This window comes from Puma concolor, chromosome A1, assembly GCF_028749965.1.
Source record: "Puma concolor isolate L17-30 chromosome A1, mPumCon1.1.hap2, whole genome shotgun sequence".
NCBI lineage: Eukaryota > Metazoa > Chordata > Mammalia > Carnivora > Felidae > Puma > Puma concolor.
This window is the reverse complement of record NC_141667.1, coordinates 122,417,871-122,444,606: the sequence shown is the minus strand read 5'-3', so window position 1 is coordinate 122,444,606 and position 26,736 is coordinate 122,417,871. Positions and strand designations below refer to the sequence as shown.

General features: G+C 44.8%; 1 protein-coding gene and 1 long non-coding RNA gene across 12 annotated transcripts in view; one reads left to right on the top strand and one right to left on the bottom strand.

The window, feature by feature from the left end:
• FGF1 (fibroblast growth factor 1) overlaps nucleotides 1-26,736 on the bottom strand; it is a 103,677-nt gene that overhangs the window by 4,029 nt on the left and 72,912 nt on the right. For all 8 annotated transcript variants that reach the window (XM_086701581.1, XM_086701556.1, XM_086701531.1 and 5 more), the window contains 2 exons: nucleotides 18,637-18,841; nucleotides 4,548-4,651 (listed from right to left, as the gene is read on the bottom strand). In XM_086701581.1, the coding sequence (XP_086557707.1) occupies nucleotides 4,548-4,651; nucleotides 18,637-18,805 (273 nt within the window). In that variant the 5' untranslated portion in view covers nucleotides 18,806-18,841. The remainder of the gene's footprint in view (nucleotides 1-4,547; nucleotides 4,652-18,636; nucleotides 18,842-26,736) is intronic.
• LOC147584397 (uncharacterized) overlaps nucleotides 1-26,736 on the top strand; it is a 341,362-nt gene that overhangs the window by 253,299 nt on the left and 61,327 nt on the right. For all 4 annotated transcript variants that reach the window (XR_015249338.1, XR_015249339.1, XR_015249335.1 and 1 more), the window contains 2 exons: nucleotides 16,756-16,867; nucleotides 20,063-20,148. This is a non-coding gene — a long non-coding RNA (uncharacterized LOC147584397). The remainder of the gene's footprint in view (nucleotides 1-16,755; nucleotides 16,868-20,062; nucleotides 20,149-26,736) is intronic.

The following is a 26,736-nucleotide window of genomic DNA, read 5'->3' as shown; positions in this document are numbered from 1 at the left end:
TGTAAAGTCCTGGCACATGGACATGACCATGAAAAACAGCCCAAATAGGTAAAATCAGACTGTGATATGGTGGGGAGTTTTAAGTTTAGGCTTGAAGGATAAATGAAAACCTGCTAATATTATTTTATATCCTGATGATTTTCACTAACAATATCAGGATTTTTACCTTAGTGCTGTCATGAATATAAATCCTTGCACAAAATGTGTCTTAAGCATAAAACATATCCTGGAAGTTAAAGTTATTTTAAAAATGAAAATACCTTTATTTTTTCCTGTGTATAAACAGATCTACTTATACGAAGATCTGTGCTTTTCAAAAATCACAACTTTACTTTAAAAAAAAAGAAAGAAAAAATTTAAAAACTGCCCAAAGCCACCCACCCAGATATAAGGAACTGGTAACAGTCGATTAACATACTTCCTCATGTCTTTATGTACATATACACAAACAGACGTGGATAAGGACATATGGATATAGACTGATGATGTTACCAAAATGGCGGTATAGCTGCCTTTTTAAATGTTTATTTATTTTGAGAGAGAGAGAGAGACAGGGAGAGAGAGAGCACAAGCAGAGGAGGGGCAGAGAGAGATGGAGACCCAGAATCTGAAGCAGGCTCCAGGCTCCGAGCTGTCAGCACAGAGCCTGACGTGGGACTTGAACTCATGAACCGTGAGATCATGACCTGCGCCCAAGTCAGACACTCAACAAACTGAGCCACCCAGGCACCCCATATCTGCTTTTTTTTTTAAGTTTATTTATTTATTTTGAGAGAGAGAGAGAGAACACAAGCAGGGGAGGGGCAGAGAGAGAGAGGGAGAGAGAGAGAATCCCCAGCAGACTCTGCACCATCAGTGTGGAGACCAGTGCAGGGCTCCATCCCACAAACGGTGAGATCCTGACCTGAGCTGAAACCAAGAGTCAGACACTTAACCAACTGAGCCACCCAGACACCCCTGCTCTAATTTCTTTTTTTAAAAATGGAAAATAAAGCTATGAAAACATTTAATCTCACAAGAAAATACAAGTTAAAAATGATTTAACATGTTGGCTATAATAACTGCAAAGAACAAAAAGATTTACAATGCTTAATATTGGTGAGAGCATAGGAAATAGACACTTGCATGCACTGTTGTGAGATACATTGGTGGACATTTTCTGAGGGTAGTTAGGCAATATGTATTACCTTTGACCCAGCAATTTCATTGGTAGGAATTGACCCTTAGGAGATACTTGGGCAAGGGTAAAACAGTATTTTCAACGATGGTCTTTGCAGGATTGCATGTAATGGTAACATTCGAAGCAACCTAAATCTTCATGGAAAGGTGATTGGTTCAAGTAGGTAGTGGTACATCCCTACAGTGGAATTGAGGGCAGCTTCCAATTTATCAAGCTGGAAAGAGTGCTATAACATATTAAATAGTACAGTTGCTTTAAAAATATCTACCAATGATTACTGTTTCACTGGGAGTTCATTGGTTGGAGAGTGGGAAGAGCCCCAGGAATTTGAACTTCCTATTTGTCAAGATTTTAGAATACATTTATTATATTTGGAGGTAAAATACTTATGCTGTATACTGACTTTGCTCCCATTCTAAGGCATGTGATCTCTGTATTATCTCTTCCCCCACAGTGGTTGTTGATTCCCTTTCGGGTGGTTTCCAGGCTTCTTCATTATTCTTAATTTGTGGGCATGTTTGTGTACTTGACTGTGAGCCCTACTTAGGGAAGAGGTGGAGTCTTGTCAGCCTTGTGTCTCCCCACCCCCAGACACAGAGCGTTGCAAATTACAGGGGCTCGCCAGCTAGGTGGTGAGCTTAACTTGATTCTTGAGATCGTAGAAAGCAGTCTGTAAAGTTCCCTTTGATTAGTAAGGAACTACGTAACAGGAAGCTTCCTGCTTCTTATTCATTTGCAGTCTAGGGCATTGACAACTGGGTGAGACACTTTGGGTCATTTTAGAATAAGACGGGACATAGTTGTAATATTTAACTGGGTGACTCTGCTGCCTCTAGAGGAACGTATCCAGACGTTAGTGTTTGCTGCACAGTGTCAGGTGTGGGAGGAGGTAGGAAGTTTTGGACCTGTGTGGGTTGCCCGCTCCCCTGTAGGGAGGGTACCCCATGACACCCCTCAGTGGGCGTCAGGCCTGTGTTCCGTGACGAAGCTGAGGGTGGCCACGTCCCTCACCTGATGTCTCCATTGAACTAGAGCGGTCGACACACTCAGAATGGCTGAGTCACAGGCTGAGTCAGCAGGCCAGCTCGGAGATGCTCCAGCCCAACCCCACCAGGATTTGTCAGGGGTTGTTAAGCGCTTGGTGCATTGCCAGCAGCCTGGAGATGCACAGTTGATTCATGACTATTTTAAAAATTATTTTCTTTTTTTTATATTTTAGCATGCTGTTTTCCCCTCAACTATTTGGGTGACATATATCCACTGTAGGAAATTTGGGAAATACAGGAAGGCATTCACATATTATAAAATTGGCTACTTATCACCCTTAGAGATAAATGCATTAATGTTTTGATATATATGTATCCTTTCATTATGAAATCTAAAATATGTCATTATTTTATATAACCTTTCATGATTAATAGAAAATATTTCATTAGTTTTAAAAATAATATGTCCTTTCCACAGACATAAACATTTGTATCAAGATGGATTAATACCTAAAACTGCCTGAGAGCATGAGGTAGAGCTCTGAGATATTTTAGAAATTGTAATTTATTAATGGAGAAGTATATCAATTATTAGGCATAATATATTAAGATTACCCTCAATATTTCAGGTGAAGCACAGTGATGGCCAGGACTATGATGGGAGCCTAGAGAAAATTGGGTTTGGGTGTTCTTCCTCACTATTTTTATACAAATAAAAGAAGGTTATAATAAGCATCAAAACGGATTTAAAAGAGGAAAAGCCATAAACTGTAAATATAACCTAGGAAATAATGAGGATAAGGGATTTATAAACTTATTATTTGTCTTCTAGCTCTCACTGATGAAGCACCTCCCCCATTTGCCAGCAACATTGGTGGGTGGGTTCTGTGCATTGTCTCTCTGACCCCTCTTAACCCCTGTGTGTGGTAGTGACCATCCATTACTATCCTTATTTTAGACAAGGCTCAGAGTGGGCAAGTAACCTGCTGAAGTTGCAGAGAATTGAGATTCAGTTGTGAGTCCAAGATTCAGTGATTGGTTGGTTGGTTGATTGATTTTATTACCAACCGGAAGAACCACCTTTAAGAAAAATCTACTTCAAGGGCCACCTGGGTGGCTCAGTCTGTTGAGCATCTGACTCTTGATTTTGGCTTGGGTCATGATCCCACAGTCGTGGGATTGAGTCCCACATTGGGCTCTGCACTGAGTATGGAACCTGCTTGGGATTCTCTCTCTCTCTCTCTCTCTCTCTCTCTCTCTCTCTCTCTCTCCCCCATCTGCCCCTCTCCCCCACTTGTGCTGTCTCTCTTTCTCAAATGAATGAATGAATAAAAAGAAAAATGTGCTTCCATGTAGCAGTCAAAGTCTAGCTCCAAACTCTTTAAAGTTGTCCCATTTGATACAGATTTCAGCAAACAGGCTACAGGAGGTGGCCCATTGCTCCTGACTTGTAGCAGGAGCTACAAGTCACACTATATCCACATCCCAAACCCTGGCTGAAGTTACAGCTTCGGGAGACAGTTTTCTGTGCCTGCTGCCAGTTGGCAATTTGATTTAAGTTAAAGAGAGCCTCAGACCAACCCCCTCCTACCACTGCCTTTTTGTAGACATCTCCAAAAGGGAAAAAAAGGAGTCTGGCCAAGTCTCAATGATCAGTTGTTAGGATAAAGAGAGAGGATCATTGAAATTGAGAAATAATTTCAAAACTTGTGTCCATTGGCTTTAGTTCTCTTTCCATTGAGATCTTTTACCAAAGGTACCACGAGGGGCAAAATCAGATTGTCTGTTTCTATTCTTTTCTCACAAAGATCGGTATGTACTGAGCCAAACCTGTATAAAACATCAACCAGGAGAGAGAGGGAGTAGAAGATGTTGAGGATTTTTAGCTACTGAATAAACTCTCAGACCGTGCTTCTCAAGGACAGGGATGTGGCTCCTTTGTCTTCACAGCCCTTCATACTTAGACACAGGAGGCACTCAATACATGTTTGTTGGATGACGTATCCCATGCTAGAGTCCGGGCTTGATAATTTTTGTGAAAAGCATAGAGAGTGTGGTGGTGCTCCAGAAACATGTTTGGAGTGAATGAATGAAATGGGAATAGGTATTCTGAAATGACTGACTGGTGCGTTACTAAAATTTCAGTCAATGTCTCCTCTGTGTCTCCGTGATAATTCATTCGAGTATTTTGAGAGAATATCACAAGAAGCTCTTTCATGTCTGAGCCTAAAATAAAGCAGGGTAGAGGGTGGGAATCTTGCTGGAAAAAATAACAAACAGAGACTAATTGCTGCTTTACACTTTGCATCACTCAACGTAACAAGATTTCTGGAAACCTCCAACCCTGGCCGTGTCTGGAAGCATGTCAGCCTCATACTTACTGAGCCGTACAAAAGCCCGTCGGTGTCCATGGCCAAGTACTGGCCAGTCTCGGTACTCTTTATATACACCTCCCCCACGCTTTCCGCACTGAGCTGCAGCTGAACTGAAATAAAAATAACACGAGCAAAAGTAAATAAACACTAAAGCTTTGGCGATAGGACCTGGCGGCCAGGACAGTTAGCCATGGAAAATTCTGCTCATTCATTTTGCAGTGCCCTCAAGGATGAGCCTCAAATTAATCAAAACATTGAAATACAGTTCCTTTTTCTTTGCCCTCCAAAGAAAGCTGTCCTTTGGGAATTATGTTCTTGAGAGAAGGAGAGATGATGGCAGGCGTGCCCACCATCCCCCTGTTTGTTACACAATGACCCCTCATGCACTTCCTCTGTCCCTGTCCCCTGGCAGGAAATAACCATAGGAGGAAGCGACATTTGCTTTCCTAGGTGCTGTAGAGTGGGCAGTTGGCCAGCCTGAGTATGTACTCCTTCAATTATCAGCCTGCTTTGGGGACGCCTTTTTATAGCCCCAGCCTGTTAGGCATGGGAGCTTCTCATGGACAGATTGTTATGAAAAAAATCTGATCCCGCTAGCTTGCCATACAGAGGGTTTTCCCAGGAAGTTGGATTGGTTGGTGCATCTGAAACTCAGGGAACTCTCCCACAGTGAAGTTCAGTCAACTCCCAGCCTCTGTGGCGGCCCAGCTGGGATAGAGGCAGAGGGGAATGCCAGCTTCTCATTGGGAAGACAAAGCAGTTGCCTGGGAATGCAGGGATGGGAACAGTGGTTCTCACCCTGGGGTGATTTCGTTCGTCAAGCGACAGTTGACCATGTCCAGAGACATTTTTGGTTGTGCTGGCTGCAGTGAGGGTTATGGTACTGGCGTCTGGTCGTAGAGGCCAAGGATGTTATGACACATTTTGCAATGCACAGGGCAGCCCCCACAACAAGAAATTATTCATCCCAGAAGGTCAGTAGTGCTGAGGTTGAGAAACTGTGAGGTTGAAGGCAAGGACATGAGTTCCTCTGAGTTAGTCTCCCCATTTACACCGATTGATACCCCAGAGGAGCTTTGCCCACTGCTGGACAACTAACTGGAGTGTGATACCCATTCAATAATTATTCATTTGTTCATTTGTTCAAATAATTATTCATTATTCATTTGTTCATCCTTCCCATGGTAGTTCTGGAGGGAGAGATCTTTTGATGGCTAGCATTTGAGAATCAAAATTAATTCTGAACTCCCTGGACAATTTCTTTGGCCACTAGACTGTCACAACCATCGTTAGGAGTGAAACCTGCCTAAGGACCAGTGAGCACCCAGTTCTCCAGGAGGACAAACTGACCTCCCTAAAGGTCAGCTTACTCAGGGGCTGAGGGGCAGGGTGGGCTGGAAGGAACATTGGGGTTTGGTCGGCAGATGGGGACTCCTCATTGCCTTTTCTTTGTTTTCATGTTTTATTTAATTTCTTTGAATAAGAAATACATTCCCATGCGTCAAACCTGGAAACCGTGTAAGAGGAGACTCTGAGGACTCTCCCTTCTGTTGCCTCTACCCCCCAGCCCTCACTTGCAACTGACGGGGATACAGTGGTAAACAGGATGGATGAGACCCTTGTCCTTCCTCCAAGGATACGTTCATTCTCAGGGGGTGGGGGAAGACAGAGACAAACAAGTAAACCCCTCCTAGATATGTTTTATGTGTATCCTTCTAGAGAGATCTTAGGTATATATGAGCAACTCCGTGTTATCTTTCCTGCCTTTCTTTTTTTTGGTTTTTTGGTTTTTTTTTTACATAAATGGTATGATATACATACAACTATATACCTTGTTTTGTTTTGCTTGTCTGTTTGCTTAGAAATTAACTGGAGAGCTTTCCAGTTCAGTACTGAAAGAGTTAACCGCATTCTTTTTGCCACTTGAATTGTGTTCTACCATGTGGCTATACCATCACCATTTAACCACTTCCTTATTAATATGTCTGTATTTTCTCATTTCCCTCTGTTTTCTCTATCTTATGATTCATCCCAAGGGTGATACATAGTTCCATCACCCTTACCCAAGATGCAGTTCTCTTGTCTTTGGAGGTGTTTGCTACAGAGACTCGGGTCTCCTGTAGCTTCCTGTGGTTAGTGGAGTTTAATCCACTGGAAGGAAACTGGCAGCTACTGATCTCCTTTCCCACGGGTCCTTCTGACATGGGTTACTCGGAGAGGGTAGTCATGATAGAACGGGCCAAAAGGCCTCCATCCTGACTGGGGCCTCCCCTCTAGCCTCATACCACACCACACACTCACTCACTCACCTTGCCCCACTCACTTAGCTCTCCCAACACATCAAGCTGTTTCCTGCCTCAGGATTCTTGCCTGCATTCTACCCTTTGTCTGGCACCTTCTTCCTCCCAATATTGACGAAATTGGCCCTTCTCCTCCTCCAGGCCCCAGCCTAAATGCTCCCAACTTGGAGAGGCCTTTCCTGCCCAAATCCCCTATGACTAGCTGTACAGAGACCCTCCACCCACTGCCCCTGCCAATGCCACCTTATGATCTTCACATGATCATCTGGCTTAGTCCTTTGTTTGTTTCCTTCATGGCACTTTATACAGCGTACAGTTATTTTTGCCATTTAACAGTTTACTGGTTTATTTCTGCCTCCCCAGGAGAGTGTATACCTGGGGAAAAGGGCAGGGATCTTCTCTGGCCTGTTCCCCGTAGGTCTCCAGCACCTCACACAGTGCCCTGCGCAACGGTTCAGCCAACATATGTGTGCCGAATGAATGATGTTAGGCTAATATCTGCAGAGATGATCCTACTGGTCCATCATCAATAAGCCGTGCACTTTGAATTATGTTTCCAGTCATGCTTTGTGGAGTGAAGTAAGAGGGACCAAGCGGAGAGCTTTACAGGCTCTTCTACCAGCCAGCTGGGTGACCTTGGTGAGGCTCCTTCATCTCAAGGCCACGGTCTCTTTATCAGTAACATGGGTAGGGTTTATATTCAGTCTCTAAAGTTTTTTCCCAGCTCTAACAGTCTATGAAGCAAGTAAATGCCTTTAATAGCAATGATGCACGCAACAGAATAGTGTGTGGCCGTAAAAGGGAATCAAGTACTGATAGGTGCTACAATGTGGATGAACCTTGACAACAGGCTCAGTGAGAGAAGCTGGTCACAAAGGACCACTTATTTTATGATTCTATTTAAATGAAAGTTCCTGAAGGTACAGACCCAGAGAGACAGGACATAGATTAGTGATAGGCAGGAGCTGAGGAGGAAGGTGGAGAGAGCAAAGGGGGCATTATGGTTGAGAGGTATAGGGTTTCATATCTCAATAAAACTTTTTTTTTTTTAGTACCCTGTATTTTCATTGGACTTGATGGTTTACATAGAAGTTGTACATAGATTTTTCTGTCAATTTATCAGCATAATCCTGTATGTTTAAGAGAGACAAAAGGAAGGAACTAACTGTGTATTGATCACCTATAATGTGCCAGGCATTGTGGTAGTTTCTATCCTGGTATAAATAGTATAAAATTATAGCACGGGTTCCAGAATCAAACTACATGAATTGCAATTCTGGCTTGGCGACGATATGTGATCATTGGTCAAATTATTCAGCTCTGTTACCTTATGCGTAATGATAGTACCTGCTTCATGGAGTTGTTTTGAGGATTAAATGATCTAATATATGGAGAGTGCCGAGGACCATTACTGTCATTTCCACCGAGCTACGGTGACCTCATTGCTTCTTACAGCATTCCCTGTTGGAAGATGGCAGTGGCTTTGTCCTACAGGTGAGGGGACCGAAGCTTGCTGAAAGCATATTTTACTCAACATTATACTTATAATCAGGAAAAAAATCGTGACCAGAGCCCAGCTTTGAGTATTTCAAGTATCCTGCTTTTTCTTCTCTTTCATACAACACCTTGGGACCCAGTGATGGGGAAGATGGGTCCAAATCCAGCCAAATTCCCTTTCTTGCACCCACTTATGTTCAAACAAGACATACAAGATGGCAGATGGTCATCCAGGATCCCATTTGTAGCTACGGAACGGAATGATGTTAGTTGCCTGGGGCTTTTTTCCACCTACCACCCATATGTGTAGGTATTGAGTCAAACACATTCTAGATGCTACAGGAATCCCATAGGGCAGGTCCTTTTGGGTAATCAAGGAAGATTTTTTTTTTTTTTTAAAGATAGACTTTATATTTTAAAGCAGTTTTTGGTTCACAGCAAAAATGAAGAGAAGGTACAGTGATTTCCCATGTACCCCCTGCGGTCACACACGTGTAGCGCCCCGTTATCAACTCCCCCGTCACAGTGGTACATGGGTTACACATGATGGACCTAAACACTGACACGTCAGTATCATCAAGGAGGATTTTCAAAAAGCTTTTCATTTCCTAGTTCATTTGCGTTCTGCGGCTTACATAGCCTGCATTTGTCTTTCTGTGGGGGTAGGTAGAGTCGACTTTGGACTCCCATCTTGGCCGCGTGAGGGCCTCACGGAGGTAAACACGAGCCAGGGCTGCTTGGCACGGGGACGCAGTCCTCGGCCGTGAGCCCCCACACCAGGGTTGCTGCACTGGTGAGAGTTCGTCTCAAGAGTTTCCTCTGTAAATATTATTTCTCCAGGATGTCCAAGTTTCATAGCTCATTTTCACTGGATTTCTTTCTGGCGAAGTTTCCTAAACATATATCCTCTGCGAGCAGGCCTGGCAGGAAGGAGTAACACCCAGCCGGGGCCGCTCGTGTAACCGACGAGGCGTCCAGCTCCCCAGGGTGACTTCATTCCAGTTTTCTAAACTTACAGTCTCCCGCAGCTGCTGCTGAGGAGGGGAGCGGGAAGGGGGCGTGTGAGAGAGGGGGGCTCTCAAGGAGGGAGGGGCCGGCCCCACAGCCCGGCTGAAACGGAGGCTCCTCCCCCTCGGAGCAGGGCCAGGGGCCTGGAAAGGCTCTCAGTCAACACGCGCGCAACCGCCCGTCTCTTGCGTGCTGGGGACCGTGCCCCGTGCCACACACCGACCCTACCGCAGGAGCCTCGGGGGTTCAGACCCTGAAATGATAAAGCCACACCACAGAACCCCTCCCCCCACTCGCTTTTGAGCTCAAAACGAACACAAGGGCAACAACTACAACAGAGACTCTGTCTCATGCATGGGTATTAGGTATTATTAGATAGAGCAGATATGCCTATGGATGGGGTAGATGCAAAAAGCTGAAAGTAATGTGTGCTGAAAACAGCACATTGCAAAAGCATATTTCTAGTAAATCCTTGAAGAAATTCTGTAAAAAACACAAAACAATGTGCATAGCTCATGAATATATAGGGAGTAAGATAGGAAAGTGTGCATTGGATTCAGACCAAATTCATACCAGTTGCTGCCATGAGGAGGATGAGAAGAAGGGCCAAGTCTGGGGACTGCTGGTGGGAGGAACTTCCCCTTTGTCCTAGCTCTTCATTTCCTTACAAACACAATTCTTTTTTTTTTTTTTAATTTGAAAAAATTTGTTTAATGTTTATTCATCTTTGAGAGACAGAGCATGAGTAGGGGAGAGGCACAGAGAGAAAGGGAGGCACAGAATCCGAAGCAGGCTCCAGGCTCTGAGCTGTCAGCCCAGAGCCTGATGCGGGGCTCGAACTCATGAACTGGGAGATCATGACCTGAGCCCATGTTGGATGTTTAACCAACTGAGTCACCCAGGCGCCCCAACAAACCTAATTCTGACGCAAGAACAGCCAGTGGGTGACCCTGGCTCAGTTTGGGTGATGGGGCTGCTGCTGATCGTGGATCACTCCTTTCCGGAGCAGTAGTTGATGGATGAGGCTCAACACAAATACTGATGGGCAAATACTCAGAGCTGGCCAAGATTCCAGTTCTTGCCCCTGATGACCCCTGCTGTGCCTTACGACCCAGCTCAGGCTTGCCCCAAGCACCATGTAGACCTGAACGTAGGTATCCATGAAGGTGACTCCCTTGGCAGTTGACAGGGAGCCAGAAAAGCTGATAAGGCAGGACAGGGCTGAGGGGCCTCTAGGGCCACACATTCTCTGCTCAGTTTCCTTTTCTGCCACATTGTACCAGGTTAACTAACACCTGAGCAAAAGGGAAGGAACACTTTTCTTTATCCCATGTGGGGAATTTAGGACTTGTAGTCTGTTACAGGAAGGTCCTTGGCTCTCACACATCCCAAGGATGAAGGGGCAAGGACTTTTCAAAAAATGAGACAAGTCATTTCATCCACAGAGTATGTATTTTTCCATACTTCCGAAATGGGAATAGGAACTTCTGCACTAGCAGAAGAAATGGAAGCAGTTCTTAATTAAAAAAATTTTGGGGGGCGCCTGGGTGGCTCAGTCCGTTGAGCGTCCGACTTCGGCTCGGGTCGTGATCTCGCGGTTCGTGAGTTCGAGCCCTGCGTCGGCTCTGTGCTGACAGCTCAGAGCCTGAAGCCTCTTAGGATTCTGTGCCTTTCTCTCTCTCTCTGCCACTACCCCGCTCACGCTGTGTCTCTCAAAAATAAATAGACATTAAAAAAAAATTTTTTTTTTAATTTTTATTTTATTTATTTATTTTTAAATTTCTTTGTTACGGCCACCAGTTCACACAGCCCCCAGGGCCCGCACAAGCACAGAGGCCCTGCCCCTGCCTGGGGCTCTTGCCTTCTCTATCCCCAGCCCGCCTCTTATCTGCCCCCGCTCGCCAGCAATTTTTTGAAACTTACTCTAGAAATACGTTTCTTAGAGAAATTCACATTTATAAAGCATTGTAAAAAATGTCCTAAAAGAAGGTCGTAAATGTTAGCTTGGTGGATTTGTGACCATCATGTCTTCTTTACTAGGAATGCATTAGGGAGTGCTGGTTTGGGAATGGCCTGTTTATCAAAAATAGATGTCAGGGGAGCCTGGGTGGCTCAGTTGGTTAGGCATCTGACTTTGGCTCTGGTCATGATCTCGTGGTTCATGAATTCAAGCCCCGTGTCCGAATCTGTGCTGACAGCTCAGAGCCTGGAGAGTGCTTCAGATTCTGTGTCTCCCTCTCTCTCTGCTCCTCCCCCACTCCTACTCTCTCCCTCTTTCTCTCAGGAAATGAATAAACATAAAAAAAATGTTTTTTAATACTTAAATGTCATTGCCATCTTCGTGGATCATGCTCCTCCCTGCCCTGTGTTTATAGTTTCGACCCCTTCACGGATCTTTACTGGGAGCCTATGTAAAGATGAACCCAGAGCTTTTGGGTGGATATGCTAGCCCCCAACTAGGCAGTGTACCTTTTTTTCTGCAGAGCTATATCTCTGGTTTTCTCTTCTCCCCAGTCCCTTCCATTAGCTCTTAGCAGTAGTTTGTTTACATTAGATCCACATGATTCTTACTTTCCAAGAAGAGAAAGACGGAAGAGGTATTAGGAGCCTGCCACTGCCAAGATCAGGGAGCTTTGGGGCACTGCACCATGGTTCCAAGCCCCAAGCCGTCCTGGCGTCTTCCTGTCCTGCCCTAGGAAGTTTTATTTTTATTTTAGTTTTCAATTAATTAATTTTAAAATGACATCCAAGTTAGCGTATAGTGCAATAATGATTTTAGGAGTAGAATCCAGTGATTATCCCCTCCGTATAACACCCAGTGCTAATCCCAGCAAGTGTCTTCCTAGGAATTTTTAAAGATAGGATTACAGCTGGTGTGTTTGGGGGACAAATGAGTGCAGAGGGAGGTCCTTTCTGCTTTGGTAGCATGTCTGTGGCCTTTAAGCCTGCTTTCCACCTCTGCTCTCCAAAGAGAGGCCAAAAGAGATTACGTGCCTGGTTTATTCTGGGTTGGAGACTTCCCGTCCTTTGCTGTGTTTACCCAAAGTGAGGTCAGCCTCATTCAGAACTCGGTGAGGTTGTTTTATGTCAATGGCATTTATAATTAAAATGTAGCCACAAGCTGGGCTCCCTAAAGCATTACAGAGAGATGGAGAAGAAAAAGAAATTGAGCTTGTGGAAAAAAAAATTCCAGTGGTCTGGAATATATATATATATATATATATATATATATATATATATATATATGAAAAAGACTTTTCTTAGAATGTGTAAAGGTGTCTGCTTCTGCTTTGGGACTGAAAAAAAGGTGCCTGGAAAATTTTGATCTAGTCCATGGACTGTGTGATATTTAAAAAAAAAAAAAAAAAAGGGTTATCTAGAAAAATCTCTTCCGTATAACCAGATAAGGAGTGAGTGGGAGGAGAGGGGCAGGGATCCCTCTGGCATCACATCCCACCAAGATGGGAATACCCCACAGAGGGGAGTTTTTCTGCCCGAAGACCTGCCCTGCTCTCCGGCTTTGGCACCAGGGCCCAGCTCTGCCCACCTTGGTGATTTGAAAGCCGTCTTGACTTTCAGCCCCAGCTGGTGGGGAACAAAGTGCCTTTACCATCAGGTGCCGAGTCATAGTAAACTAGAAACCGGAAGTCTGTACTGCCCCAGTACGAGGAGGCAGGAGGGATTGCACCCTAGAGGAGTCTGCCCTTTCTAAAGGGCTGCAAAGTAGGATTCCTTTGACCGGTGAACTCCCTTAGTGCCTTTAGGATGTGGTTTGATTTATAAATATTTGATTGGCACACACTTTGCTCAGGAACATTTCCATTTGTGTGGTGAGCACTGCCAGTAATCCTGCTCCTCACACAGCCCTCCTGCGTGCTTGGGGAGGCCAGGGGGCGTTGGCCACAGAAGGCAGCAGATTGGGGATGCTCGTGAGCTTATTGTTCTTCTCCACTTACTGGTGTAGATATTCATCCCATTGGGGAACAAGTCATGTCCCTCTTCGCCTGAGAGGAGACTCCAGCAGAAAGAGCAGAATCAAACATGGAGCCCCTCCTTGCTTTGCCCAAGACAGCACACTCTGCCAGAGAAGTTAGACAGGGCAGGCCTTGCTGGGCCAGGCGCTGGGCACATTTTTCCTACATGCCAGCCCTTGAGAGTTCCAAACCTAGATAGTCCCAGTGACACAGAGATGAAGAAAGGTAAGGTCAAGTAAGGAGGAAGGTCAAGTAAGCCTAGGGGTCAAGTAAGCCAGGAGGAGGGTCAAATAAGCCTAGGGGTGATGAGGGTGATAAATAACATTTTTTGAGCACCTACTGTGTGCCTGGCAGTGTGTATAACATTTTTGAGCTTCCTACTTTCCTGTGACACGGGAACTGTTGTCATCCTTGTTTTTAAAATGAAGAAATTGGGGCGCCTGGGTGGCTTAGTCGGTTAAGCGTCCGACTTCAGCTCAGGTCACGATCTCGCGGTCCGTGAGTTCGAGCCCCGTGTTGGGCTCTGGGCTGATGGCTCAGAGCCTGGAGCCTGCTTCCGATTCTGTGTCTCCCTCTCTCTCTGCCCCTCCCCCGTTCATGCTTTGTCTCTCTGTCTCAAAAATAAATAAACATTAAAAAAAATTTTTTTTAAAATGAAGAAACTGAGGCATGTGGGGAAGTAACTTCCCCACGGTGACAAGGAACTAGTAGCCAGGGACCTACATCTGCACCTATGTGACCCACACGACAGGCTTTGTGAATCCAGTATGTTTATTTGATCAGTTTGTGGGGCAAAACCACCATCACGGTATTGATGTCAACGGTGGTAGTGGTATGTGGAAAGAGACTTAGTCTTGGAAGAAGAAGCTATGGATCTGTGACAACCCTTCCCAGTTACTAGCTGGTCACAGGTCCTGTTAACTCAGTGTTTTCAGAGTGATGACAATTCATAACCTGTGGGTTAAGTGGAATTGAACGAATTTAACATAATGCGGGGCCCCTGGGTGGCTCAGTTGGTTAAGGGTCCAATTTGGCTCAGGTCAGGTCATGATCTCACGGTCTGTGAGTCTGAGCCCCGTGTCGGGTTCTGTGCTGACAGCTCAGAGCCTGAGGCCTGCTTGGGATTCTGTGTCTCCCTCTCTGCTCCTCCCCCATTCGTGCTCTGTTTCTCTCTGTCTGTCAAAAATAAATAAATGTAAAAAAAATTTTTTAAAAAGAGTCTAACACAATGCCTGGCGTATATCAGGAGCTCAATAGGTATTTACTGAATATATTGTTGAATTTGAATTTATCTGCCACCAATACAATGCATCCACTCCTCAAATTAATATTTATTGGGCACTATACCAAATGCCATTCAACATACTGGATGCAAAATTGCAGTGTTGAGCTGTAAGAGACAAAGTCCCATCTTCAGGGAGCTCAGTTGGGGAGAAAACCATTCAATAATCACACAAACAAATGTGGAATTATAACTACAAGGAGATACGCATGGTACAAGGCACTCCTCAAATGTCCTGTGTCTGAAATGGAACCGGTCATCCTTCTCTGTGCCTGATCCCTCCAGGATCCTCCCTCTCATGGTGACACCACTCTACTCATCTTCCAAAGAAAATCGCAGGGAGTCCCCATGGATCTTCCTACAATTTAATGTCCCTTCCCTTGTCTCATGGTCTGCAGCTTTTATTCTGTGCCTGGCTTTCCTAGAATGGCAGTGTAACAGATGTTCACAGCCTATAGTGATGATTGCCTACGACCACGATTTGAGAAGTTGTAATGGGATAAACCAAAAGCATCTTCTCTATGGGCCAGAGATTCCCACCAGTGGGGACAGTTTACTCAGAGCTACATTACACTGGCCTGTGCACAAGCATCCTTTGTAGGTTTATACCACTCCAAGAAAGGGTTTGTGTCAGGTACTTGGAAATCTACTCTCCTGGAGGTAGGAAGAAGATAAGTTTTGAAAATATCCCAATTTTTCCCAGGGCAGATCCGCTGAATGGGGACAAAGAGAAGCTATGAAAAGGGTTATTTTTTACCTTGTAGAGCTGGAAGGCATATGGTTCTATTTTGTATGATTTATGTAGATTTATTTCAATATTTGATTGGCTTTTAGAAATATTCTTTCCAATGGAAGTCTTAGAGTGTAGCTCTATACCTGTGACCACAGTGTCTAGTCATGTTCAAACTAATGGGAGGGAGTATCTTTGGTAATCATTTAGCCAGGGCCATCCCACTCTGTCCAACCCTGCCTGTCCAGATTGATCAGATTGATTCAGAATAACCCTTGGCATGAAGATGGACTGTGTCAGTACCGCCACTGGGCAGTAGAGGGCGACAGAACCACACCCAGTGGGTATATCCACACCAGGGAGTCCTCTTGCCTGCAGGACTTTTCAGCCTTGTCAGGCACACAAGTGATTTTATTCCCATTCCATGGGTGAGGAAGCTGAGTCTCAATATTTTCCCCAAGATTACACAGTTGGGAACCCTGGAGACATCTAAATTTCTAGACAGGAGAGGATGGTTGGAAGGGTCCTTGGGTTGAGGGACTTGACATTTATTTTGCAGAGCATTTTATGCAAACTGGAGAGAATGGTCATTGTTTAGTACTGCTCCTGACAGCGTGGGAATATGAATCCGCGCTTTCTGACTCTAAATCTAGGCCCCCCCTAAGTCTCTTCAGAGAGTTATGTGGATTATCGCATTCTCCAGGCATTGACAGGTACAGGGATGGATTTCTGCTTACTCACCCCACGTACTCTGATTTCTGTCCTCCTTAGTCCTTGTTCTTAGTTCTAGAGTAAATAAATAGGCCAACACAACTCTGCATTTTGCCAGAGAGACCTTGAATCAAAACTGGAATCTAGACCATTGGCCTTCCTGGGAGACACTGTTATAGAAGTGATGAAAGGAGGGTCCTCAAATGTTATACTGTATTTCCACATGCTGTGGGTTGAGTATCTGGAAGTCCCAGTGACGGTGATGACAACAGCAGCAGTAGTGACCGCCGTGTGCTGAGCTGTTACCCTGAGCCACTCACTGTGCCAGCCACTTTCCTTAGATTATCTCATTTCATCCTCCCAAGGAACCTGGGAGGCAAGTAATATTATTCTTATTTTACAAGTGAGAAAAGGGAGGCCAGAAAGCTTACGTAACTAGCCCAAGTTCACTTGGCAAAGAGTCGACTCAGCATTGCCTGGAAGTCGCCCTCCTCACACATGCCTCCCATTTTCTTGTGCTACATTCCAAGGGTTCCTGACATCGTAGGTCAGGCGGCCGAACTCAGAGCACATTCAGAAGTTGTCCCCATGTTACATGCCCAGAATGCAATCCATAATGCTAATGATGGATGACAACAGTGAAGTCGCATGCCATTTGTACTAAAATTCCAGTACTTGGAATAAGTCCTATTGTTGCATCTTGTTTTCTCAGATTTCAAGATTTCCCAGAAAAGCCAGCCTAACCTTGAGGAATACATCATCATGGTTGTCTTTCCCTTGGGATTCTGAGCACCAGAGAGCATCCCCATTGGTTCAGAAAACGGGTAAGATTTATCAGAAACATTTAAAACTCCAGAGGAATTATGAGGCGCCTGGATGGCTCAGTAGGTTAAGTGCCCGACTCTTGATTTCTGCTCAGGTCACCATCTCATGGTGCGTGGGTTCGAGCCCCATGTTGGGCTCCACGCAGACGGTGCAGAGCCTGCTTGGGGTTCTCTCTCTCTGCCCCTCCCCAACTTGAGTGTGCTTTCTCTCCCTCTCTCTCAAAATAAATAAATAAACTTAAAGAAAAAAAAAAAAAAACAAAACAACCCCAGAGGAATTAAAGCTTCTTTCCCTGTGCTGTGTGGGGCAGATCACATGAATTCTATAGCTTGCCTCACACAGTGGACTCCAGTCTAAGTCCATTTGTTTGCAGTAAATGTTACTTATATATACGTTTGACATACTAAGTAGAGTCTTTTTTGACTCGCTCTGGTGCCTCGTTTTCATCAAATATAAGGCATTCGCTAGGCCTATTTGACGACAAACCACCAAAACAAAACCCCTCAAAAATCTAATCCTGCGGGTGCAGGCCTCAACATCAGTTTTCTTGCTCTTTATCTCAAGGGTCTGCCTGGTGGTTGGGAAGGAAGAGACAATGCCTTCTGGTCCATACGTGCTGGCTTCCAACCCCATGACCTTTGCATCTGAGAGTAGCATGAGCACCACTGAGGTGGTCATCTGTGCTTACGGCCTGCAGCCTTTGGCACATATTACATGAATCATGAAGACTCTCTGGTATATAAACCATCACATCAAAGCCAGTATTTTGCGTTCTGGTTTAAAGCTAGTTCTGCAGAACCTTACTTTCTACCTGGGCTGTGATTATGTACCTCCTGGTTTCCTCTACGCCTTTCTTCCCTTGATTCACCGTGTGTTTTACCCGTTAGATCGCTGACCCTCTACGCAGGAACTAGGTCTGGCTTTTGGCGTCTCTACAACAGCTAATGCTTCAGGGGTGCTCAGGGAATCCCTGCTAACATCACAGCAGGACGCAGGCACCTAATACCAAACATGCACACCACTCACCGCAAGAAGGACCAAAGCAGAAGGGAAAGATTTTTATCCTTAGATAGTCAGGAAGACTCTTTTCTCTAAAGTCATACCTCCATTTATCAGCACCATCCGAGAGCTAAGCTGGCAGGAAAGCCCAGAAGAGATGCTCGGCATTTGGCTTCAGCTGTTCCGGCTCTCCAGTTTCTCTAAGGTCTGGAGAATGACTTTACCTCTCCCGGTTACCACAACCACATCTGCATGATCTGCAGAGCGAAAGCTGCATAATTTATGATGTGTAAGACTGTGATTATGAACTAGGATCTCACAAATCAAGCTCAGTGGAAACATAACCTGGAGAGTCCGTTCCCATGAAACTGAGCCCGCGTCTGTGTGTGGGGTTGACTGCCCCCGCCCCAGGTGGCCCTTCCTGTCATAGAGCAGGCAGGGTCCTAACCGGCCTTGGGGGCCAGGCCTTTCTTCACTAAATTACAGAAACCCTGAAGAGCCGAACACTGGCAGCCACATCTGATCTCAAAGCAGTTGTGTGAGGTCAACAGACCATCCTTTTACAGTCTTGAAATAGGACCCCTTTAGGTAGGCTGTAGCTCTCACAGCTCCTTATTTTCCACACCTAGGCCCTGTGCACATTTATGTCATCCTGCCTGAACAGAACCTTGGAGAAAAGGGTCCCGTACCCAGATATCCTCCCTTCTCGCGTCCTTGACTAAGAAAGACACCAGGAAGGTCTGGGGCTACAAGAGAAGTGGGTGCTTACTGTGCTGGTCGCTCCTGTCCCTCGTCCCATCCACTGTGCCATCTGGAAGGATCCTCAGGAAGTGGCCCCCGTTGCTACAGTAGAGGAGTTTGGGTTTCTTGTAATTCCCTGGAGGCAGATTGAACTTCTCCGTCAGGGCCGTGAAGGTTGTGATTTCCCCTTCAGCCATGGCTCAGCGGCTGCTGCTTAGGGTGTGCTTTCAAGGCTGTAAGAAATTAGACAACCCTATAGAGTGTCCCACCAGCCAAGGTGCTGCGTCCCCTTCCGAGACGGGAAGGAGAGCCTCGGGGCACGGGGCCCCTGCTCGGTTAGTAAACCACAAACTGCCCAGGCGATGCCCACAGCAAACGGGTCTGTGCGGTGGGCAGTGGTTAAGGAAGAAAGGTCTCTGGCAGGGGAGGGATTTTCAGGACATTTCTTACTTCCCAATTGGCCACGGCTTTGGACAAAGCCGTGCATTTTTTAGAACTTCAAATTTAATCATTTGGCCAAGGGAAAAAAAAAAATAATGTTTTGGTCCCTCCTGATCCACACACATCCTCAAATTAAACACTGAAGTTGTACTAAAATAACACCTGGGTTCTGGCTGAAACCCACGAAAGCCGAGAGGCCAGCACTGAGGTTTTGCTCTTCTCCTCCCACTGTGTGGGCTGGGGACTGCCTGCCCCGTGTACGCAGATAGCTCAGATAGCCCGACTGTTTGGGACCTGTAGGAAAAGGTACAGAAGGGCCCTCAGACCGCCCGCCATAGAGACGGCCAAGGGTTCACCTGTAATGGCAAATTCTGGATTTGCTGGTGGGAACAGAACTAGAACCAGGGAACAGACACTTGGGGGTGTTATGCGGGATTTTGAAGGGCAGACACTGTCCCAAAGGAAACTTTATGAGACAGATCTTTTGGAGGTTCTGCCAGTGATTGCCTGCTTCCTCGGCTTTCCATGCATTCTCATGTCACATAGAGAAGGTAGGTCTGGCCCTTGTACAAAAGCCAGCTTCATTTTAAGTATTTGCTAATGAGACATACTTAGTGTGACACAGAAACCATCATATTGCACATTATAATCCTCTAAGATTGTATACACCCACTATAGAGAGACTTATAGTATCAATGTTAAAACACCCAGTGACATGAATCTAAGTTTTAAAAGGCCAAACTAATAGGGGCACCTGGGTGGCTCAGTCAGTTAAGCCTCTGACTTCTGCTCAGGTCATGATCTCATGGTTCATGGGTTCAAGCCCCACGTTAGGCTCTGTGCTGACAGTTCAGAGCCTGGAGCCTGGTCTGGATTCTGTGTCTCCCTCTCTCTCTCTGCCCCTTCCCTGCTCACGCTCTGTCTCTTCTGCTCTCAAAAATAAATTAAGAAGATTTTTTTAAAGCCAAACTAATAAACAGAATTTTAAAACATCTACTTGTCCCACCATTTAGGAGAACAAAGCGCTGGTGATTCCAAGGACACACAAGGAAGAGGCGAAAAAGAGCCGGGGAACTAGTGCGGGAACTTCCTTACAAGTGTGAGTAGGTCCTGATTGCACACACTGATTATTGAGTGGCCTCATAATGGTAGTGATCATCATCATTAACATTAACTTGTAATCCGGGCTATAAGGTAACTCCTATAACCTTCATTATTACTCTTTGAGACAGACACTCATTATCCCCATTTTTTTGTAAAATGACACCAGAGCTTATAGACATTCGATGGCCCGTCCAAGGTCAACAGCTACTGGGTGGTGGGAGCTGAGCCTCAAAAGGGGTGTGTTGAAACAAAGCCATCACTTGCCCTTCACACCAGGAAAAGGTGAAGTGATTTCACTGATATTGCAGTGTCATTGCCAGAAGTGGGATTTTTACCCACGGTCTGGCACATACATCTGCCCCCATGAGTTCATTATTCATTACGTTATTCGTTTGTGGTCCAGATATTGGCCATCACCACCAACACTCTCCACTTTTGTCCCTGTCGACCCTACAGTGGGACTCCAGGCATCTCCTCATTTCCCAGGAGACCCTACATCACCAGGGAACACTGTGAACTTCGCGGAAGGCCTGCCAGCCTCCCGCATCCCCTGAAGTAACCATCCATCCATCCATCCATCCATCCATCCATCCATCCATCCATCCCCAGAGCAACCTCATAGAGTTGCTCATGTGGAAGGGAATTCCATCATAAACTGAGACAACAATTTGAGTAATTTGTCCTGGTGACTTTGGAATTGGGGTTCATGCTGGAAGCATCTCATTGTTTCTTTTGCTCCAGGCATTTTAACATCTGTGGTACGTGTCTGCCAGTCTGTACTCACGTGAGCTCATTACTGTCCCCACTTCCAGCCATGGTTTGCCGTTCCTCTGAGTACCCCCAAAGGGAATTTTGCATACACTGTATAAACTATGTTTAAAGTCAGGCCATCTCAAATATCCTCTTCACATGTGGCGAAACTCTGTCCAGCTCATTTCAGATAATACAGTAACAGATTGAAAATGTTACTTACATCCACAGACTTTATCTCCTGTGGCACCTTGCTTTTGCTTCCCAAACCCACATTCTCTCTTCCAAACCCTTCTTATTCATCCACAAGCCTCTACATCTCTGGGCCTACCTCTCTCTCTCTCTCTCTCTCTCTCTCTCTCTCTCTCTCTCACGTCTCTCTGTCTTTTTCTGCTCAGCCCTTCTTCACCCAGCTTCTCAAGCTCCCTCTCATTCCACTCGCTTCTGGATCCCCTTTTGATATAAAGCTCTTTAGCTCTTTCCAGCTTTGACATCCTCACCCGTCACCTCTCCATTGACATGCAACCGTGATCAGTTCCCCGTTCCTTCAAGTACAGCCAAGAGATAAAAAAGATTTTTTGTTCCTTTTCTCCCCCCAAGCACTTGCTAAGTTGTCTACTTAATTTGGTACAGGAGAAAATAATTATATATTGGTGGATATATATTTGCCGTTTAACTGTACAAATAGCCATTCATGTTGTCAGTCTTCGGGGGATGGACTTTGGTTTCTTGTTGTCCCTGGGTTTCCTCAAGTGGAGGTCTCCGTGGGCCCCTGACTGTGCATCAGGTGCAAGTGAAGGATGGCTTCCCTTCTAGATCCAGCACCGGCGGGGAGTCTCCGTTAAGTTGTTGTCTAAGTGTTGGGTATAGATTTGGCTGTATCCATTTGCATTCGTGCTTCCAGCCCTTTGGGATGAACGGGAACAGATACAGCAGAAGGCTCCTGTGGGTAGAGGCAGCAGCCGTGGCCCGGGATTGTCCCATGCTCACGTGCTCATGTGTGCATAAGCCACGCAGCATAGACTTCACCACTGTGGAGCTCTCCCCAGATTAGCAACCTCGGCCAGAGACCAACAGGCCCTCAGGTGTCCCTTCCTTTCCATCACAGTGCCATCTGCTGTTATAAAGCCACGATTCTGCTCTTTGCGTGCTCCCCGCCGACCTCCACCACCAGTAAGAGGGACAGTAGTGGGGGTGGCTGTACTAACTTCAGATTGCTCCCATGACTCTGCAGTTCACATCCATATCTGGAAACCTGAAGGGGGGACATGTTAATTCCTGAAAATAAGCTTTGAGTCAACCTGAAGCTGATAGTCTGTGGCAGTGGGATCTTTGAATCAGCTGAAACGTACAAAAAGTAAAATCTCTTTTTGTTGCTGAAGGAAACCCCAGAGGCACAAAAAGGCCTTATTTATTTATTTATTTATTTATTTATTTATTTATTTATTTATTGGCTCTATTTACAATTTACCTACATTTGAGGCAGTCGTTAGTCCTAATTTCCTTGCCTCTTCAGGATTTGTTAGAAGATAGGGATAAAAGAAATCTATGACATGATAAAACCATTAAGCAACAGCCTTCGTGGGCCCTTGGGGGTTTTCACAAATTGCTCTAATAAATGAGTCCATTAACTACATGAAATCAGGCATTAAGCCTAATGGAAATTTATAAATTCTGCTTCTTGTTATTATTCTCTTTTTGTTGGCTGTCAGGGGTATATCTGTGTATATTTGTTGGGACATGGAAAAAAATCAAGCCCAGTGGACTTCTTGTCATCGCTGTGTGCTAAGCCCAGCCCTTTGAGATTCGGGGCACCGGTGACATTTAGGGGAAAAGCCGGAAGATTCTCTTGACTTATCAGTGACACCAAAGTAAGGGCAACACGAAGCGTATTAGAACATCTGTGGTAAGGCTGGCATATTTTGTCAGCTGTAACCACTCAAAGAGAACCTAAACTGACACATGTCTGAAGGGTTAATAATCTTTCACAGTATTCATAAGAGCACTTAGAAAAATGTGATGTGACCTATAGGAGATGTGAATCACTGGTTATGTTGAACTAGTTGAAGCCTGGTGTGGTCTAGGTCAGCTGCCACTGAATGCTTCGTTTAAAATAATTTTTCAATTGGAATGAAAATAGAAGTTTTCATTCTCTCTCATATTTGAAAAAAATTGTTTAAGCTCTTTCCTCCATCATTTAAGCCACAAACATAGCAGAGGGGATGAAGGAGGTAAAGGTAAGCTATGGTTATGTAAGAGAGAATCCAGGCCATTTCAGACTCAGTTCTCAGCTCATCAAGAGTTGTTGAAGGGACACTTATCAAGTCCCCGATTTAGGAGACATGTGTGTTCAGTTCAGCCCTGGAAACTAAGCTAACAGGAAAAATTTAGGGTTCTAAGGATCCAGGAAAGGCAGTTGTGGGGAAGAGCAGATAGAGAGGGAGACACAGAATCTGAAACAGGCTCCAGGCTCTGAGCTATCAGCACAGAGCGTGACGTGGGGCTCGAACCCACAGACAATGAGATCATGACATGAAGTCGGCCACTTAACTGACTGAGCCACCCAGACGCCCAGGGTTTTTTTTAATTTTTAACCCCTGTCACTGCTTAAGTAATGCAGAATACCCATGAAAGGGAATAGTTTATAAATATTCTACCAAATGTGTAATGCTACCAAAGGTAGATGTATAGACATCTGTCAAGATGATGATTGGATAAGTGTCCTCTGACCAAGCGTATGTAAAATAGGTCTCACCTTTGGTTCCAAATAGGCTCTAAGTTCTTGCTCCCTGTCTCCATCAGTGGCATCACCCAGAAGCATTAACTCTTAGAGATGTTAATTAACCTTACATTTTATTGAGTCACATATGCATGTTAAATGTTAAGAGTAACCACTAAAAAGGGGCACCTGGGTGGCTCTGTCAGTTTAGCATCTGACTCTTGATCTTAGCTTAGGGCATGATCTCACGGTTCATGAGTTTGAGCCCCACCCACGTTGGGCTCCGTGCTGACAGCATGGAGTCTGCTTGGTATCTCTCTGTCTCTCCCTCTCTCTCAAGCCCTCCCCCACTCATGCTCTCTCCCTCTCTCTCTCTCACTCTCTTTCTCTCCCTATCAAAATAAATAAATAAACTTTTAAAAAATTACAGGCACCTGGGTAGCTCAGTTAGGCATCTGACTCCAGCTCAGGTCATGATCTCGTGGTCTGTGAGTTCAAACACTGTGTGGGGCTCTGCGCTGACAGCTCGGAGCCTGGAGACTGCTTTGGATTCTATGTTGCTCACTATCTCTTTGCCCCTCCCCTGTTTCTCTCTTCGTTCTCTCTCTCTCTCAAAAATAAATAATAGCCATTAAAATTTTTTTAATAAAAAAAAGATTGACCACTAAAAGAAAAGAAATAGAATGCAGTGATTCCAACCAGCAACTGGTAAGAATAGGGGAAATGAGGTGAAAAAAATCTGTACTTATCCAAAATAATCTAGAAAAAGAATAGAAAATCAAAAATAGTACTCAAAATTAGGTGGCAGAAATAAATCCAAATATATTTATATTCACAATAAATGTAAGTGGACTAAATTTACTAGCTACTGGATTTTTTTATGTTTATTTACTTATTTTGAGAAAGAGAGAGAGAGAGAGAGAGAGAGCAAGCACCAGCTGGGGAGGAACAGAGAGAGAGAGGGAGAGAGAGAATCCTAAGCAGGCTCCATGCTGTCAGTGCAGAGCCTGATGTGGGGCTCGGTCTCACAAACCATGAGATCATGACCTGAGCCAAAATCAAGAGTCAGACGCTTTAACCAACTGAGCTACCCAGGCACCTTGCTACTGGATTTAAAAAAATGTCACCTATACTCTGATTATAAAAGACATGTTTAAAATGTAAGGGCAGAAAGGTTAAAATCAAAAGGATGAAAAATAGATACCAGACCAATCTTAACAAAAATTAAAAGTTGGTATGGCTGTATTAATATCATAGAAACTAGGTCTAAGGCAAAAAGAGTGATCAAGGATAAGAGGGATCACTGCATAATGATAAGTAGAATAATTAAACAGAAAGATATAACAACTTTAAACTTGTGTATAGTTAATGACATAGCCTCATAGCCTCAAACTATACGAAACAAAAATTAACAAAAATATAAAGAACTTGGCAAATCCACCACGATGAGATTTTAATACCTTTCTGTCATAAATGATAAAGCAAACAGACAAAAAATATTAATAAAGTTGCAGATCGAAATGCACAATTAACAAGTTTAATTGAGTGAACATATCAGGGAACCCTGCATCCAACAGTTAGTGAACACTATTCTTCCCAAGGATGCATAGAACATTTTTGTAAACCGACGGTGTACCAGGTCATAAAGCAAGACTCAACACAAGTAGAAGAATCCATTTTGTTCAGACTATTCTGTGGGGAGGGTAGAAATCATTCCTATGTGTCCCATTAGTGACAAAACCCTTTCAACTGTACCTTTTTAATGTCTCTTAAAGTCATCCTCTATTCTCCATCCTCACTATGGCTGCTCACCACAGATGGAACACCTTGTCTCACCTGGGCTGCTAAGGCAGGCAAACGGCATCTGTCTTCTTCACCTCTGCAACCTTCCAACCCACTTTTGATTCCACTACTAATATCCTTTCAAAGGCATGAGTCTAATCATCATTCTCCTGCTGAAGATCTTTGCGTCACTGGGTTCTCTGCTGCCATCAGGATAAAACCCAGACTCTACCGTGACCTGTGAGGCATTCATCATCAGGTCCCTGCCTGACTCTGTTGCCTTATCTCTTATTGGCCTGTTCTTCTTGTAGCCTCCCCCCCCCCCCCCCCCCCCCCCGCCAACACACACACACTCTCACATTCACCGACCAGCGTTCTCTCTCCCTTACTCCCTCCACCTTCTACCATGGCCTGACTAGGTCATACTCACCCTTCAAAAATTCATCTCAGATATTTCTCTTTCAGAAAGTTGATTTGGATACATCCCCCAGCCCTAACCTCCCTTTTCTTCTGCCACACCACACACACCAGTTTATGTTTGAGTTGATTTCCTAATGCTCCCACAGCAACATTTCTTTTACCCTATGGAAGCACTGGGTATAATTCCCGCGTATGTTTCCCACCTATATCATTCACTGGTTTCCCATTGCTCTCAGAATAAAGACTAAGGCCTTATCTGTATCTCTTTGTAATGTATATAATGTTGAGTCACTATGTTGTACACTTGAAACTAACATAATATTGTGTGTCAATTACATTTCAATTACAAACAAAATAAAATAAACAAAAGTTAACATTTTCTTAAAAAAAAAATTCTACCTGCAGGGCTCTGAGGACTAGCCCTGGCTTCCTCCCCTGCCTCCTTTTCCACCATGTTCTCTACCCAAACTGGCCTTCCATTTGCTTGAAACCATTGTGTCCCTTTTCGCCCTATGATCTTTGCCTACACTGCTCCCTCTCTCTAGAGCACTCTTTCTTTCTTTCCCTCTACCCTCCTTGCCTGGTTAACTCCTACGTTTTGTTCAAGCCTTAGTTCAGTTGCCAATTCCGCAAGGAAGACTTTCCTGACTTTCCTTAACTGGGTCAGGTTCCTCCAGTTCTCAAAGGACCGTTTAACATTTACTCAGAGCTCTTACTTCATTTTTTAATTACACATTCATTCTTGTGATTATTTAATTAATGTCTCCCTTTATGACTGGACTGTCAGCTCCACAATAGTACAAACCAATCTGTCTGGCTTACCATGGTCTCTCAGTGCCTGGCAGAATGCCTGGCATCTAATGGGCCCTTGATAAATATTTGTTGAATGAGTGAATGAATATAATGAAACTA